The sequence below is a fragment of the Diadema setosum genome, chromosome 4 (assembly GCF_964275005.1).
Source record: "Diadema setosum chromosome 4, eeDiaSeto1, whole genome shotgun sequence".
In the NCBI taxonomy this organism is placed as follows: Eukaryota; Metazoa; Echinodermata; class Echinoidea; order Diadematoida; family Diadematidae; genus Diadema; species Diadema setosum.
In genome coordinates, this window is record NC_092688.1 from 31,620,347 (window position 1) to 31,637,153 (window position 16,807).

Below are 16,807 nucleotides of genomic sequence, written 5' to 3' on the forward strand. Positions count from 1 at the left end.
TACGTGGCTTGAGATGAAGAACTTGAATGTTCTGAAAACACAATGTGCCAGAATTGATATTTATAACTACAATTTGTTCTTTACATGTTCACCTATTATTGAGTTTGTAACATACTATAGTCATAGTATTTATGCAACTATTTCAGAGACTCAAAATATTCATTTGTCTATAGACAATGTTTATCTGAAGTTAAGTTCATTGCATGGTAAATAATTTATAGGTGTGTTTGGGTTTTTCTCGCACACCACTAAATGCAGCTGACTTTCCAATATGGTTGCAAAATTCTGAAGAACCCACCCCCTCCCCCCAAAGATGTGTGTACACAGTTAAATAAGAAAAAAAAAAAAAGGAGATTTAATTCAATTATGAACACATTTCCAAAGCATTGGTCATATTTTACTGAAGTAATGGGGCTATGCAGATCAATTCAAAAATTTTAGAATGAAAGGAAGATTACAAATATATACAATATATATATTCATAATATTTCTGTTTCTTCCTCCTGTTTGAATAAAGAAAACATACTAAATTAGAGTATGGCATAACTTATAAGGACAAACTGATACAATGTTCTTATCTTGGAATTTAAGAACCATGCTGTCAGATCTGAATTTGCTTGGCTGAACGTGGTGCTTTAAAACTGGCGATTCACCGAGAGAGAACATACATTTACTAACCACAGCTCTAGGAAGAAAATTGTTTGAAAATATGAATGTATGCCTTTAGTCATCCAAGTGTATCCATATATGTTTAATAGTGTATGTGTTTCACTCTTGGTTTATTCAGATGCTGTAAGACCCCATGAAATGGGTGGCACATTTTTTTTTAATTTTTTTTAGTGTGTTGAGTGGTGATTGATACATACATCGAAGGCATCGTTTTACTTATTGGCAATCATCACATCCTAACCCCCCCCAAAAAAAAAAACAAAACAAAACAAAAAAAACAAAAAAAACAACAACAACAACAACAATTAGGCAAAATCTTTCACGAAGTTTGGCAATTACAAAAAAAAACAAACAAACAAACAAACAAAAATGGCAAACAAACAAAAATGGTCGCATTATATAATGCAAGCAGGCAATATTTTGGCAAAAATGCTAATTTCTGGTCAAGATAAGTAGAAAGATAAAGAAAATACTCTATTTCATCACAAAAACAATTTGATGGGTAAAAACTTTTTCACTTACAGAAAAAAAAAACCAGCCTCATATGTAGCCACCATCTCCTATGGTAGTTCTAAAGATATAACATATCATCATAATATGTAAATTTGTGTATAACTTTGGTAATGTGCACATATGCTGGCCTTTGTAAAGTCAACGTTATCAAACTTGTTTCATGTGTATCCGTATCTTTTCTGCTGAAATATAATGGTTTAATACTGAAAGCTACACTGCAGCTTGGAGGGTACTGTGAAAGAGGAAATTTTTGCTTATTTTGCACAAGAAAATAGCGCAAAATGAAAGGCACACCAATATTTCTGCTTGTCATATGTTCAAGTAGTTGATGTCTTTATTCCGTGGAATTACAGACATGCAAACCTCATCTTACCTGGCTGAGCGCGAAAAAGTACTCGCGTGAAAATATCCACTTTTACAGTACACACCATTCTACAGCAACACCACTCTTTCGCAAAACTTCATCTGTTGAGCGTTTGTGGTAATCACAAATGGAAACAAACCATAGACTTTACTCCAGTTGCCTTCAAAAAAGAAATTATCTTTTAAACTATAATTCTAAATACATTAAAATCTAATGGTGCATGATGGGACATTCAGCCAATTGTGGCAGCACAGAGGTATTCATGTTGTTCAATAAAATATGCTTGAAAAAAATTACCATGTAGATGAAATCTATTCAGACTTTGTGTGTATGATGGATGTCATATCATTGGAGTAAATGGGTTAAAAATGAATACACCCTGTATTCCCTTTATGTGCAAGTGGTGAAATTTTAGAATTTTCTGTTTAACCTTGACCTATGAGCTTTTACCTTCAGCACATGCCCAAGAAGTTGGTTGACACAGCTTCATCCACTCATCATCCACTCCAAGTTTCATTTGGATACATACAGTCATGTATCTCAAAGTGTTCTAAAAAAATTGATTATGGACAGACGGACGGACGGACTGATGGCAACCTGAAATCATAATTCCTCCGGTGACAAAATGTGGCAGAGGCGTAAAAACCACTGGAAAAAACTTAAACAAAAGCTGCAGTCCTCACTAAAGGGATGATGTAGTTTTCATTGGGATGGGGATTCTGCTTTTAACTTTTTGCAAAATAATTACAGAACCACAATGAAATATTAAAGAGCATGTACAATTCTAAGAGGAATTCAAAGTAAAAGCAATCCTAAGTAAAGGTGGGTCCCATCTTTTATTAGGATTGCTCTGTTTTGGATATCTCAGCCATTTCAAAACCAATTTTCCTCCAGTAAACTTTGAGTTTCTCTCATAATTGTGTGCTCTTTCATATTTCATGAGAGGTTTCTCATTATCTCTCTAAAAAAAAATTCAACCGAAATTATAACATCCCTTTAAAGCTGCACCAAATGTGTTCTACCCACACAGCAGGACATCCATACTAATGCTTTGCCCAACATTCATGTTACCTGCTCTCAGTCCACTGTAAAAGCACGATATTTTCCCGGCATGAAATTTTAACAAAATGCAGCTGATGGCCTTTTTTTGCAGCATAAAAATGTTTGCAAATTGCTGCTGGTATTAAATGTATAGAGTGTAAACAAGAACTTTAGCGCGCATTTTAATTTTGCGAATCTTGGTTCTCCCGAAATTCTCGAAATTGAAATGCACACCAACATTCCTGGGTCCCATTTCATAAAAGATGTTAGGATGGCAACTCTTGCTGGAATGGCAACTTCCAATGGCAACAGCCAATCAGGAAGCTGGATTCTTGTCGTTGCTATGACAATTGCCATTCCAGCAAAAGTTGCCATCATATCAACTTTTTATGAAATGGGGCCCAGGTATTACAGCATACACAGTTCTGTACACGTATCTCTGTAACACAATAACATACTGGGACTGCATATATCAGATTGATGTGACTCAACAGTCAGTATTTTATTTGTTTGAAGTGAACAATGACAACAAACATTTAAAAAAAAACATGCATGAATTTTCCAGACTCAATCATGGTTTGCTTGTACTCATTATAAAAGTACACTTCATTTGGAAAAGGGGGAATTAAAATCACTAGATTGAGCGAGAATAAGATCGGTACATACCATGTACATGTGTGTCCAACAATCTCCATGTCTGTTCCTTTGTGACATTCCTCAAGAGAATTCCACACCAGCACTGATACTCACAGACTAAGTCTGCCATAGATCCAATATATGTATAGCCATCAACGACTTTTGTCTTATCATACTGCCCAGGCCCATCTATTATTCTGGGAAATTGCCAGAATAAGAAAAAAAAAAATAATTGCAAAACTTTCATATACTTTACAAAATATAATTCTTGTAACAATATGTCATCATGTGTGCACTTTGTGCGCGAGGGGAAAAAGAAAAGATGGCTTTTGCAGACCAAAAATTGTAAAATCAAATTGCTGATCTGGCATTTTTCTCCTCCAGTTCCCTCACTGACACATCTACACTGGTGTTCTTTTCAGCACATAGACAATTTCTGTGTGTGTTTTGGAAAACTGCTGCATTTCCATTGTCTATATAAATCAAGAATTTGACAGAATTTGCCAAATGAACTACATGTATTTGGACTGAAACCAACCAGCTTGCTGTGAAATTGTTTTTGTCACTAAATTACAACACATCTAGGCATTGGCGTACTGCAGATGTCAATCCACAAGCAGCCTTGGGACTCCCAACATAACAAAGACCTTTGGACCGTCTATTTTCTATTATTACAGCCGAAGAAATGAAGTATATGGAGATATATAGACGATAATTTTGAAACATGCATTTTGATTCTGTTGTAGCCCAAAATGTTGTTACACCTGTGTTCATTATAACGGCAGCACACTGAACTCTCTAACAAACTGATACATGTGTAGGTAACAGTGTGGTAAAGGGGGAAGCGAGACTTGGGTCATCAAGATCCAGTGCAGAGAAAGGATGTCGAGAAAGCTGCAATGTTACAATAAACAATGTGCATTCTACATCCCATAAAAAAAAGGCATTGAATTCCTACGCCACGTTTCTGTATTCCATGCCTCTGCCTTCACTTCTGACTCTTGACCGAATATACCATGTCAACAGTTCTAATTTGCGCAGTGAAGGGGGCTATTCATATATTGATGCTAACAGGGGTAATTTTGTGCATGCAAGCAATGAAAAAGTGGCCAATACTACGAGTGTATCTCTGTGCAAATCTGACCAATTCTGCAGCAAAACCATGACATTTTTTTTTTCTCTCTCTCTCTTGCAAAACGTTCTACAACCGCATGAACCTGGCTGGCTGGTGAAAGCAGGTGAACAGCTTGCCAGCATCTGTTACAAAGCAAGGCCAAACATGATTGTCTGAAGTGCACTGAAGCAGGCTACTTGGTAGCTACATGTATAAGCTGGCTTGATTTTCTTACCATTGCAAGACATGATCAAAAAAAATGTGCTCAAAATCATCACAGCTTTAAAAAAATCTTTCAACAAAAAAAAAAGAAAAAAAAAAAGGAGAGAAAAAAATCAACAAATAGGAGCAAAAACCTCAGAGCACATCCAATGAAACATGCAGTTGATTGAGATGTCTCTGCTCGCTTGTGCGATCAATGTATTTCAGCACAAATAAATCCCTTCAGCTTTATTCAGGCAAAGTTCACTGGCATTGAACATTACACTGAGTACTGTCCTCTAACTCTTTTCTAAAACATTTTCTGTGCATTATCGTTTAATGTGTTTATCCATGATATAACAGGATGCCCTATACAAAAAGGAAATTTCAGTAGTCTGAAGCAGTTAATTTAAAACAGGGTTCCCCTGTGTGAACACTGGACATTCTTGGCTGAAGATGATCCGAGTGACCATTTCAGCCGCATCTATTCATGCAAATAATTATCTTTTTATTTCTATCCTCCCTGTAAAATCTTTCAACCATTTCTAGCTGCAGTTATGGTTGGAAAACATAATTCTAGCCATAGGCCCTACTCCTGTGACCTTTGACCTCACAGGACTTTTGCCCCAAAAATCTACACTTTATGTAGCACATGTGGGCCAATTATCAAGACTATCCATGCCATGATTTCTCTTAAATCTCTTTGGTCATCACTGAATTTTATGGTTACTCGGACAGAAAAACGGGGAAATGAATAACAGACTCTTTCATAAATGGGATGACAATGCCTTCTCAGTGTAAAAAAGAAAAAAAAAGAAAAAAAAAGATAATTAATAGTCCGCTTTATGAAGTCAGCCTTTACATAAGACCTTCTGCGGCACTCAAATACTTTCTTTAGAACATCACAGTCTCTCTGCCATAGCCTAAACACTGTGCCATCAGTCACATGCAAATGCTATCCCCAAACCCCATGCATAATCAAAGTTTGGTTTTACACACTCCAAGAATGACTCTCATGCAGTCATCCAGTAAGTATGACCTTACGAGGCACTCCATTCTCACTCTCTATGAACTTACCGGCATCTTGCTCACAGTCTAAAATGCTGTGCTCAAATAAATCGCTGTCACAAACCCCTGCCTCAAAACGTATTAATGCTACGACTCGACAGCATCCTGCAAACCAATCCCCATGGACGTATCGCTTCTGCGGCTCATGTGGCATCCCTGGTCGCGATCATGGTCAGGCAGGACTTGCGGATACTCATCTCCCACGCGTCCAGCACCTGCGTAAGGGTGAAGTGGGTGGACATGTGCATCAGCTGGTTCTGCAGCGCTATCTGGACGAGCTTCAGGAAGGGCGTTTGACCTGGTACGGGAAGGAGGAGGAGGGAGAAATGTCAGTCGGAAGAGACGTGAGAAGCAACTAAAAAAGTTTGTGTAAAGACATACTCGCAGACTGTACAGTACTGGTTGAGGTGAGAATTCAACTTGTAACGTTTTGCCAGATATTTGGAAACCACTCTATGAAATGTTAAAGAGCTTACAATTCTAAGGGGAATCAAAAGTTTATTTGATGAAAATCGGTTTTGAAATGGCTGAGATATCTAAAAACAAGGTAAAATAAAGAGATCCTAATAAAAGTCCTAGCATGTCAATTTTATCATGATCGCTTTTTTGGATATCTCAACCATTTCAAAGCCAATTTTCATCAAATAAACATTCAATCATTCTTGAAATTACATGCTCTCTCATTTTTCGAGGTTTCTCTTTATCTCACCAAAAAAAACGTTATGAACCTAAATCCTCACCTCAACCAGTACTGTACAGTCCCTTTAATGCATCAAACTTACTGTTATCAATTCATTTTGACTTGATTTTGACCAATCAGATCAATACAAGTTTGCCAACATATTTAACAACATTATAGACTCACGCACAGTATAGTCGTAGCTTTTTTTTAATCTGTGAAGTGAGGTCATAGTGAGGTCTAGATGACTAGAGAGAATAGCATTCCTAGCACGAATAAAGATCAATTTAAAGGATTCTTTTGCTGTCTTTTGAGAATGGTCAAATGTTTAAAGATGATAATGGCAGAACAAATGCTCAACTTGGGTTTCCACAAAACTATAACATGGTGCATGCTACTACGCTGAGAAAATAGTACACACCATCGACTATCATTATCACATTAAGAACATATTCCTAGAATTCAAGGGGTTCTAGATACCATTTACAATGATGATTTACCCCGCAAACTTTCCCAATACTGGTAAGTACTGCAATTTTTTAAGTAGCAGAACTATGAGATGAAAGAGCAAAAACACTAAAATTGCATCAAAATATTTTTGGGTAAATATGAGGCCATGACGATTTTCCATGATCTTTCAATAACTAGGCAGTACAACTATCTCCCGCCACATCACATACAAACACACACACACACACACACACACACACACACACACACACACACACACACACACACACACACACACACACACACACACACACACACACACACACACACACACACACACACACACACACACACACACATATGTATGTGTTGATACTGATCATCAACTATTGATCACTGAATAAAAATGTTTGGGCTGGCTCACTGTATTCTTGTATTGAGATGTCACAAATGGGGTTCATCTCTGGGTACTGCTCAGGGATGGCGATGCCGATTGGTGGGACACTGGGCAGGTACTTGTCATCTGAAAATGGTGACAGAGCAGTGCAGAGGACAAAATTACATATGGTTTTTTAATATTTCCTTGAAACCTAACACATTTGCAAGATGCAGTACTGCTAGTTACTACAGTGGGAAGCCAGACTGTGTATAATGCATCCAGTAAATTATTCATGCATCCACACACAGTCTGCATCTATGGCAAGTGAAAAAGAGAAACATATCCAGTAAATGTGCCAAGCATTCATAATTATGGGAAATACAATTTAAACAGTGGATTTCTGGCAAAAATTTGTCCACTGTTCTGTAATATAGATGATGCACTTGGCTTTTTGTGAATCCATAAAAACAGAGTGCATGTGGTAACTATGGAATCCAGTCAAAACCCACTCAGCTGCACCTCGTGGGCTAAACAATTACCCATGCACACAATCCCTACTGATGCGGTCAGACCCATGTATCATTCGTACACTAGCAGCAGACATATTATGACATTAAAGTGATACTAAGGGGTCGTTCACAATTATCAACATTTTTACAAGAGTACAAACTATACACTTTTCAAGACCCCCCCCCCCTTCCCATTAAAGTGTATGAAGAAAAATGTTGATTTTTTTTCGCATTTTTCTTTTTCCACTGTGTTCAGTTCTTGCTCGCGTTGGTCTGCCTTTTTTTCAGTTTGTGTCGACACTTTTTGAAAATATTTCGAAAGCGTACGCCAGGTGTTGACCCCCTCCCCCCCCCCCCCAGCGTACGGTTTGTACGCTTGTGAAAATGTTGATAATTGTGAACAGCCCTTAACTCAGATACAGAATGATACAGATGTTTATGAATGACCACATACAAAGACGTACTGGGCAATGGTTAAAATTAGCCTTCCAGTAATCAATAAATACTATGAAGCAGGGATGTGAGGCGTGGTCTACCGGCCCTTACCGATTCTACAGATGAGGTGCACATCTTTGCCCCCGGTGTGGAACATGGGGTCAAGGTTGATGCGGAACTTTGGAGAAAGGCGTGCCACCTCCCCCTGGACGATGTTTGGCACGGCCGGCTGGGTGGTGGGGCTGGGCTCAGTCTTCAGCTTCTTGGCGGGAGGGGTTGGGAAGCTGGTAGCACAGGGAGGAAAGGGATGACAATGTGACGTGGTATAATGATTTATATATAGTCAAATATCTCTTTTGCAAAGCACTATGGCTGCATCGTCAATTGTGGGAATAACATAATAGGAGTTTTACTGCAGCAACTCACATTTAGATAACAACCGGTAGGGTAGGGGCAGTCTTAAATCAAAATCCAATAGTCATGGCTTGAATTGGTGATTCAAAAGGTAAGCCTATAACATCATTCCATAACATCAGGAGAAGTCCTTAAAAGTGCCATCCAGCTGCTGAATGCTGCCAAAGACTTTGGAAACTTCAGACAGACACAAAATAAAATAAAGTGAAATTCATAGTGAGGAAATTCAAGCACACTAAGTGTTTCACTGCTTACCCCAAGGAAAGTATACAATGAAGTCTAATTCATCCTTTGAATATATAACGGTACATGAAAAACAAAGCTTTGTTAAGAAGCCATCTGTATATGCCTGACTGAATATCAATGTTGTTTTATGTCACTCCATCAATGATTTGCATGTGGCAGCTTTCATCTGTAATGCAATTGTATTTGAATAAAGGGACATACTTCCCAGGATATACTGTTCATGACAATAGAGGATAGAGTTCAGTGCTTTTGACATGACCTCTCAGAGTGCAGAAAAGTCATACCAACAGTGACCTGTGTACCCCCTCCCACTTTGTTTCCAGTGTCTATGATGATTACATTCCATTATGCTTCCTCAGTATTACACTATGGTGCACAGAGGTGAAATGATCACCACCATCACCATCACCATCATCATCATCTTTATCCTTCTCCTCATCACCACTATCACCACCACTATCATCATCACCATCACCATAACCAGCATAACCATCACTATCATCATCATCACCACAATTACCACCATCACCACCATCATCACCACCAGCACCATCACCATTGCTATCATCACCACCACCATCACCATTACCACCACCACCATTACCATCATCACCATCACCATAACCATCATCATCAGCACCATCACCATTGCCATCATCATCACCACCGCAAACAGCATCACCATCAACTACTGTCATCACTATCATCATTCTTCTCATCATCACCACCACCACCATCATCATCACCATCATCACCACCACCATCAGTAGCATCTATATACTTTACTCACTGGGGAGGGGTGCCCTGCAAAGTAGTGAGGGCTGGACCAAAGGTACGCTGGAGGGAGTGGTTGAGGGTGGGAGAGTTGATGTGCGCCCGAACCACCTCAAGCAAGGGTTGGAACATGTGCACCGGCTTGATCCGAGAGTCTGTGGTTGGCGCCGCACTGCTGGTTGTGGTTGTAGTGGTGGTGGTGGCAGAAGATGCTGCACTGGACATATTCAGCTTGAGTTGCTGTTGGCCCCACATGGAATTAATAGACAATTTAATCTTAACGGGATTTGAAAGAACAAAGCATAGTATCTGACTCTCCTCTCAAATGACCTTCATGAGATATGTTTTTAGAATACAAATAATTACAACATGGATATTGACACACTTCTTCTGAACTGTTATATTGCAGCATCAGTGACATCAATTATACTGGTTCAAATTTTTACATTGGTTGTTTCTATCCCCAACTCAGATTTTAGAATTATTTTGAAGTACTAATGCTGGGTTTTTGTTTCATCTGCAAATGATAAATTATGCCTTTAACCTTCTCCTTCCTTGGTGGAGGTAATAAAATTCATAAGAGTATGAACACATAATGCATTCTGGAAACACCACCACAGAAGGAGTCCCCACCTGTTCAATGTTCTCCAGGTATGCCTCACACCTATTGAGGCTGGCCAGATTCAGTCTCTTGTTGTGGGTCAGTATGTCCAGCAGGCCATTCATTTTGGCCAGGTCACTGGCGCTCACACCACCTGCACGGGGAGGGAGGGAAGTCATTCATTCGTTTTATTTCATTCTTAAGATAAAAATCGTACAATATTAAGCATTCATATATACATGATATACACAGGTATAAAAATGTTATAAAAATATTTCTGCAAACAAATACAGCAGAACAAACAGAGTGCATTATAATAAAGAAAAATGAAATAGGATGTATTAGTCAAAGCCTATGAGGCTTGACAGGCAGATACACCCACTATGTACAACATGAAAACAATTACAGCACAAGATTACTCAATGTGTGTTTGTGAGTGTGTGGATGTGTGTGTACATAAAGGCTGTTTAACAGGAGGTTGCATAAACATAAAAAGACAAAAGATGAAACCTAAACTTAGTTTTAATTGAGTTAAGAAATTGGATATTGCGTAAGTGAAGTTTAGAAAGCTAAAACATACAGTAGTACTCGCAGAGGATTAAAAATTCATCTTTACTCATTTGAATTTGCTGGCAATATACTGGAAAGCTCTATTAAAAGAAACTTGTTTGGAATAACGAGTTATGTTTTTGAAGTATTTTGAGTTCAAAAGTGTGAAATGATAAAAGTCAGCATACCAACTGCAATTCAGGAGTTGCCCTTCCCGTTCAGCATTGTGGGGAAGTGGAACGTTACATGATGATTGATTGAAATGTGCGAAAATTTTAACACCGCGAAAATTTCCACTTTTACAGTAACAATCTATGTCTGCATGGTTCAACCTGGGTCCTGTTGCATAAAACTCTGGTAACTTTACAATTACTATTAACAAGAAAAAAAAAAAAAAAAAAAAGGTAATTTGTACCCATGTGTGCATGGGCTCACTCCGAACTGGCTTATTGGCATATAATGCACATGGATCCACACTTGGTAGAAATGTGCCAACCTGCTATTTTCCTCTATGCATCATGTCCTTCTTTTCCCCTCCCCCATCCCCCATCCTCCCCCTCCCCCCCCCCCCACCATCTCCTAAAACTCACTGTCCTCCCGGTCTGTGTTGGCCTGGATAGCCTTCTTGAGGGGCTCGATGTACCCATCCTCCCCCCTCCCCCCCTCCCCCCCCCCCTCCACCATCTCCTAAAACTCACCGTCCTCCTGGCCTGTGTTGGCCTGGATAGCCTTCTTGAGGGGCTCAATGTACCCATCCTCCCCCCCCCCCATCTCCTAAAACTCACTGTCTTCCTGGCCTGTGTTGGCCTGGATAGCCTTCTTGAGGGGCTCGATGTACCCATCCTCCCCTCCCCCCATCTCCTAAAACTCACTGTCCTCACGGCCTGTGTTGGCCTGGATAGCCTTCTTGAGGGGCTCGATGTACCCATCCTCCCCTCCCCCTCCCCCCCCCCCCCCCCAATCTCCTAAAACTCACCGTCTTCCTGGCCTGTGTTGGCCTGGATAGCCTTCTTGAGGGGCTCGATGTACCCATCCTCCCCTCCCCCCATCTCCTAAAACTCACCGTACTCCCGGCCTGTGTTGGCCTGGATAGCCTTCTTGAGGGGCTCGATGTACCCATCCTCCCCTCCCCCCATCTCCTAAAACTCACCGTCCTCACGGCCTGTGTTGGCCTGGATAGCCTTCTTGAGGGGCTCGATGTACCCATCCCCCCCCCCCCCCCCAAATCTCCTCAAACTCACTGTCTTCTCGGCCGGTGTTGGCCTGGATAGCCTTCTTGAGGGGCTCGATGTACTTGGACAGCTGCCTCATCTTCTCCTGGCAGGCCAGGAGTTCCGCCTGGTTCTGGTTGGAGGGCGGCCCCGCCCTCATCCCCATCCCCGGGCTGGCAGTGGCGCTACCAACTGAGGCGGGGTTGCCTTGGGGGCAGAAAGATGCACAGAGAAATGCATATAGTTTTTTTTTTTTTTGGGGGGGGGCAGCATTGGTAAGGGAAGAAAGGATAAAGGAATGCAATTTTTAAAACATGCAGTAGAAGGATATGTGATTGACAGAGCAAGAAAAGGAAATCAGGAGAGGAGAAGAAAGAAAAATGAAAGGACAGGGGAAATGTGATAAATAGAAGAGACCATACTCAGATATGATGCAAATTAGAAAACAAGTTGAAGTCAAAAGAGGACAAAAAGGAAAGGACATTCTGATTAGATATGTAATGGATTCATACTTTTGAGTCTTACCATCCATGCAATGATACTCACACTGCATGACACTGAATTCACATACATGTCTTGTGATTCGATTTTATGCACCACCGACGACGATGACGACGACGACCACCACAACAATAACAACCACAAACTTTTCTCTTCATGGACAATTTTACTATGGTATTAACTTGATCTTTTTAACCTCAAAGCCCAATGTTCACTGAACAGAAACTCTCTGATGCCAGACAGCAATTTTTTCCTCTTCAAATAAATCCATGATTTCACTCATTCCAAAATATATGCAAGAACATTTGTGGCTGCATACATTGCAGTAACAGAACTACAGACTATGCTGACTTTAATAACACCTACTATGACCCCTCTGCTGTTGCTGACATCCCCTCTTACCTGGAGTGTTCAGTGTGCTGCTGGGAGATGGCACACTGGGTGGCCCACCTCTCTGGGATCCTCCACTTGCTGGGGAGGGGATAGAGTGTGACTGAGGGGATGGTGATGGCTGGAAATAACTCGCTGGAGAATGCAGAGGGTTGGATCTGTACGTGGAGGAACACAATAGTATACAATGAGTGCTTCATCATTATAGTGCAGTGGCGGATCCAGAGGGGGGCGCACCGGGCTCGCGCCCCCTCTTTATTTGTTGTTAAAACAAAAGAAATTAAAAGAAAAAAAAATGAAAAGAAACCCGGAAGTAGCACCAGAAATATTGTTTGCACCCCCCCCCCCCCCCCTTTACAGAATTCCTGGATCCGCCCCTGTAATGGTAAGTGTACATGTATTCTCGAGGAAACCCTCCAAACTTCTTGCTTAATATGAATGATAATGTGATTTTGTCTTATGATATTTGAAGGTCTGCATAGTGGTAAGAATATTGAAGGGAGAGATTCTTGGTGTACCAGAAATATTTCCCTATGATTTACTTGGTTGATGGAATCCCAATCTCCACCTTCGCATTATGTCATGCCTTTTCAGGGCTGCCAACATTCACGCACCAAAATCAGGGATGTACTATAAAAAGTAATCAGGGGAACATAATGTGCCTGTGCATTACATGCATTTCAATGGGTGAAAAATTATTCGGGAATCAGGATGGCTTAGTGTTGTCTTTTGTCAGAACCTGAAAAGATATGTAAGTTTTTAGGGAACCTCCTTCACAGTCAGGGAAATTGGCAGCTCTAAAACTTTACAGGACCACAACAATAAAATAAAAGGAATCTCAATATTACATACCAATTTGATTGAAATTCAAATTGCAGAATTCTCATCTCAGTTTGTTAGTTTGATTTTTAGTAAGAACATTTCATGTGATAGTTCATGGTCGCATTGATATTGTACAACTTTTGATTGCACAAATTTCGCTTCAATGAAAATGATGATGTTGAGTGTAACGAGTGATTAATAACAGCAAGAAGAGTCAACCACAGCTCTAGCACAATCACAGAGGACACCTCTTTATTTCATCGTAAATAGGAATATGTTTTATTCTCAAGCTCTTATGTCAAAGAGCTTACGTCATCTGGCTCAGAAAAATTTGTCCCCCCCCCCCCAAAAAAAAAAATTCCAGTAAAAATCAACCCCTCATGTTTCCAAAATAAACTCCGGCTTGAACAATGCAGTGCAGGGCATGTATCGTGAAGGTTTTTCTCATCTTGGCACAAGACTTAACACAGCTGACACAATCTTACTAGAGACTCCTAATAAAACACTAGCTACAACTGCACAACAAGAACTGAGGCCACAATGGCAATGACCCAACAAGAATTAATCAGCTCTGAGGATTTAAAGAGGGTTTTCTAGCTTTTTCTAGCTAGTTAGTAGTTTTCCTAGCTTTAAGTGTGACATCATGAACAATAATGTACATGTACTCAAGAGGCGTGTGCTATTACAGGATGCCCCGCCCTCTATTGTTCTCTGCAGCCAATGAGAAAGGGTCTTTCAACTCACCCTGGGGTTGGGACTTGCTGGCTGGGCTGGGCTGGGGATGCTTGCTGCCTGTATACTGGCGAGTCTGCTACAACAGACTTTTTCAACAAAATAACAAGAAATTCAAACATCATTTTTGTTTTTTAATACAAAAAAAAAAAGAAAAGAAAAAAAGAGAGATAATAAATTGCACCTGGCACTTTCCGCCGGTCAGGTCCCGACAATATTCACATGCAGAATTGTGACGAGAAACAAAGCAACATTCTATCCAGGACAAGGAGATATGGATTTGTGAATGTCATGCCATCTCTTCAACAAACTCATAGGTTAAGGTTATTGCCATTCACTGTGCTGGTGAGATTAGTAGGAGCAGCAACCATGTAACCTGGTGCGAGTATGAAAGGGTGGGTATGCAGTCAGTGACTTATTACTAAGAGCGAGGACTATTAAATCCACAAACCCATCCTTCAACAAACTCATCGGTTGAAGTTATTGCCATTCATTGTGCTGGTGAGGTTAGTTGGGACAGTAACCATGTAACCTGATAGGAGTGTGTATGAAAGGGTAGGTATTTCATTTCATGCAATGGAGTCAGTAACAATAAGAGTGACGATTATTACATCCATAAACCCGACCATCCCGCCCTGGCAATCCAACCGAGATGGGAAAATCTCTCCACATACTCCTCTACACACCTAGTGTTATACTGTTGTGCATTAGACCTAATTCAATGTTTATTAGTGACCTCAACTATTTCTCTTCAAGGCAGTTCAGTGCTTACTGATAAACATCCAATCTATGTTACAACTACATGTACATCTGAACTTTTGAAGTATCTGTGAAATAAAACCAATTTCCCTTGCATTACTTTTTGGAAAGTGGATATGGCAGTTTCCTCAAACAATTCTGCCTCTTCACAAGTTAAAGATAATTCATATTGGAACATACAGCTACATGGCTCCATGTTTGGAATAAAAAATCTCATCTATGCAAATAACATGCATTCATTCCTTCTGTAACCCCAGACGGTTAAAACCCCTCATAATCTGGGTTTTCAGCATCAGCATTTCCTTCCATAAGCATTCTACATATAGCCTTGGCAGATTTGAGAAAGATCACCATCAACAGCTATATGCTGGCTTATTTTTTTGTTAGAATTCTTTTTTTTTTTTCCCCAACTATTACAGGTAGAAAATTGTGAGTACATGGCACACTTTTAAAGGTAGGGGATACCTTTTACAGACCTCCCAAAATGCAGCAAAACATTAAATATGAACCTCAGGGGACTTGTTTAGGCCACTGCTGAGAAATTTGGAAGTCAACAGTTACCGTATCTACAATTTGAATAATGCACAAAACTCAACTACTCAGTAGTTCTGTGTGTCAGCCACACTTAAGCCTTTTTGTTGCAGTCTTCTGTATTTTTTTTTATATCTATAAACACAAATCTAAAAGTATAAGAGCTGATGTAATAACATATAGAGTGTGTGGCAAGAATGTATATAGAAATGTTTATAAGTTTTGATGAACTTTCTTCACAAAATATACATGATGGACACACAGGCAGTGCATGGGTCTGCAAAGGTAGCCTAGCAATGTACTGGAATTTACGGTGAGCCCCCCAAAAAATTCAATTCAAAATCTAACGGTCAATAAAATGTACTAAATGTTACCTTCCACTTTCAATACTTTATGGGAGTTTCTAAAATGATACTCTCTTCAACATACCACTGTATTTATACAACTCTTCATTTAAGGCATGCAAATGGGATTCCCTACCTTTAAAATATCTAGTATTTCTTTACCGATGTAAAGCAGAAATATATATAACACATCTCATGCTGTTCAATTTGCCATAAGAACTCTGAGTGCAGCACAGAACTGAAGTGAAAGACAAGTTTCACAAACTGATACACAATGCACATCTCTTTTATTCTTGTATTCACAGAGTGTCGTCTCAGTCACGAGGCAAGAGAGAGTTCTTGGGTGAATTACTGACATATCTGCAGAATGATGGCCTCTACAAAATCAAAATGATTACCAGATATTACACATGGTTGTGCCTATTCTCTAAAATATATATATAAACCCTACCATTTGACTTTTTTTTTTTCAAAATGACTACTAACAAGACAGTAAGAATGGCATCACATATTGAGAATATAGCACTAATGTGAGGAAATTCGTATGATCAAATTTAGAATTATCAAACAACGTACAAATGTTCCCTTTAATAGAAATGAATTGTCTTTTTTTGACACATGCAGGGATTAAAAAGATTTTGCACACAGAGAGATGGAATATGAAATATGATACTGAAAAGAATATAGCATTCAATTTGCAAACACACAAATGCTGACAAAAGACAATGGTCACTAGAACACAAGGAGGACACTGCTGTTAGCTTCAACAATGATTGGCAATGGAAAACATGCAATAAGTTTGGATTCATGCAGGTATACTGATTCATGAAATGGCCATCCATCCAATGGTATTTCTCTTTATCTCAATGAGATCA

The 16,807-nt window shown here is 39.7% G+C and overlaps 1 protein-coding gene across 2 annotated transcripts in view; it reads right to left on the bottom strand.

Moving 5' to 3' along the window:
* Positions 1-3,059: 3,059 nt before the first annotated feature.
* The window catches only part of LOC140228019 (mediator of RNA polymerase II transcription subunit 15-like), a 39,971-nt gene continuing 26,223 nt past the window's right edge, over positions 3,060-16,807 (bottom strand). For both annotated transcript variants that reach the window (XM_072308415.1, XM_072308413.1), the window contains 8 exons: positions 14,311-14,387; positions 12,757-12,902; positions 11,884-12,060; positions 10,126-10,247; positions 9,509-9,732; positions 8,170-8,342; positions 7,160-7,258; positions 3,060-5,904 (listed from right to left, as the gene is read on the bottom strand). In XM_072308415.1, the coding sequence (XP_072164516.1) occupies positions 5,750-5,904; positions 7,160-7,258; positions 8,170-8,342; positions 9,509-9,732; positions 10,126-10,247; positions 11,884-12,060; positions 12,757-12,902; positions 14,311-14,387 (1,173 nt within the window). In that variant the 3' untranslated portion in view covers positions 3,060-5,749. The remainder of the gene's footprint in view (positions 5,905-7,159; positions 7,259-8,169; positions 8,343-9,508; positions 9,733-10,125; positions 10,248-11,883; positions 12,061-12,756; positions 12,903-14,310; positions 14,388-16,807) is intronic.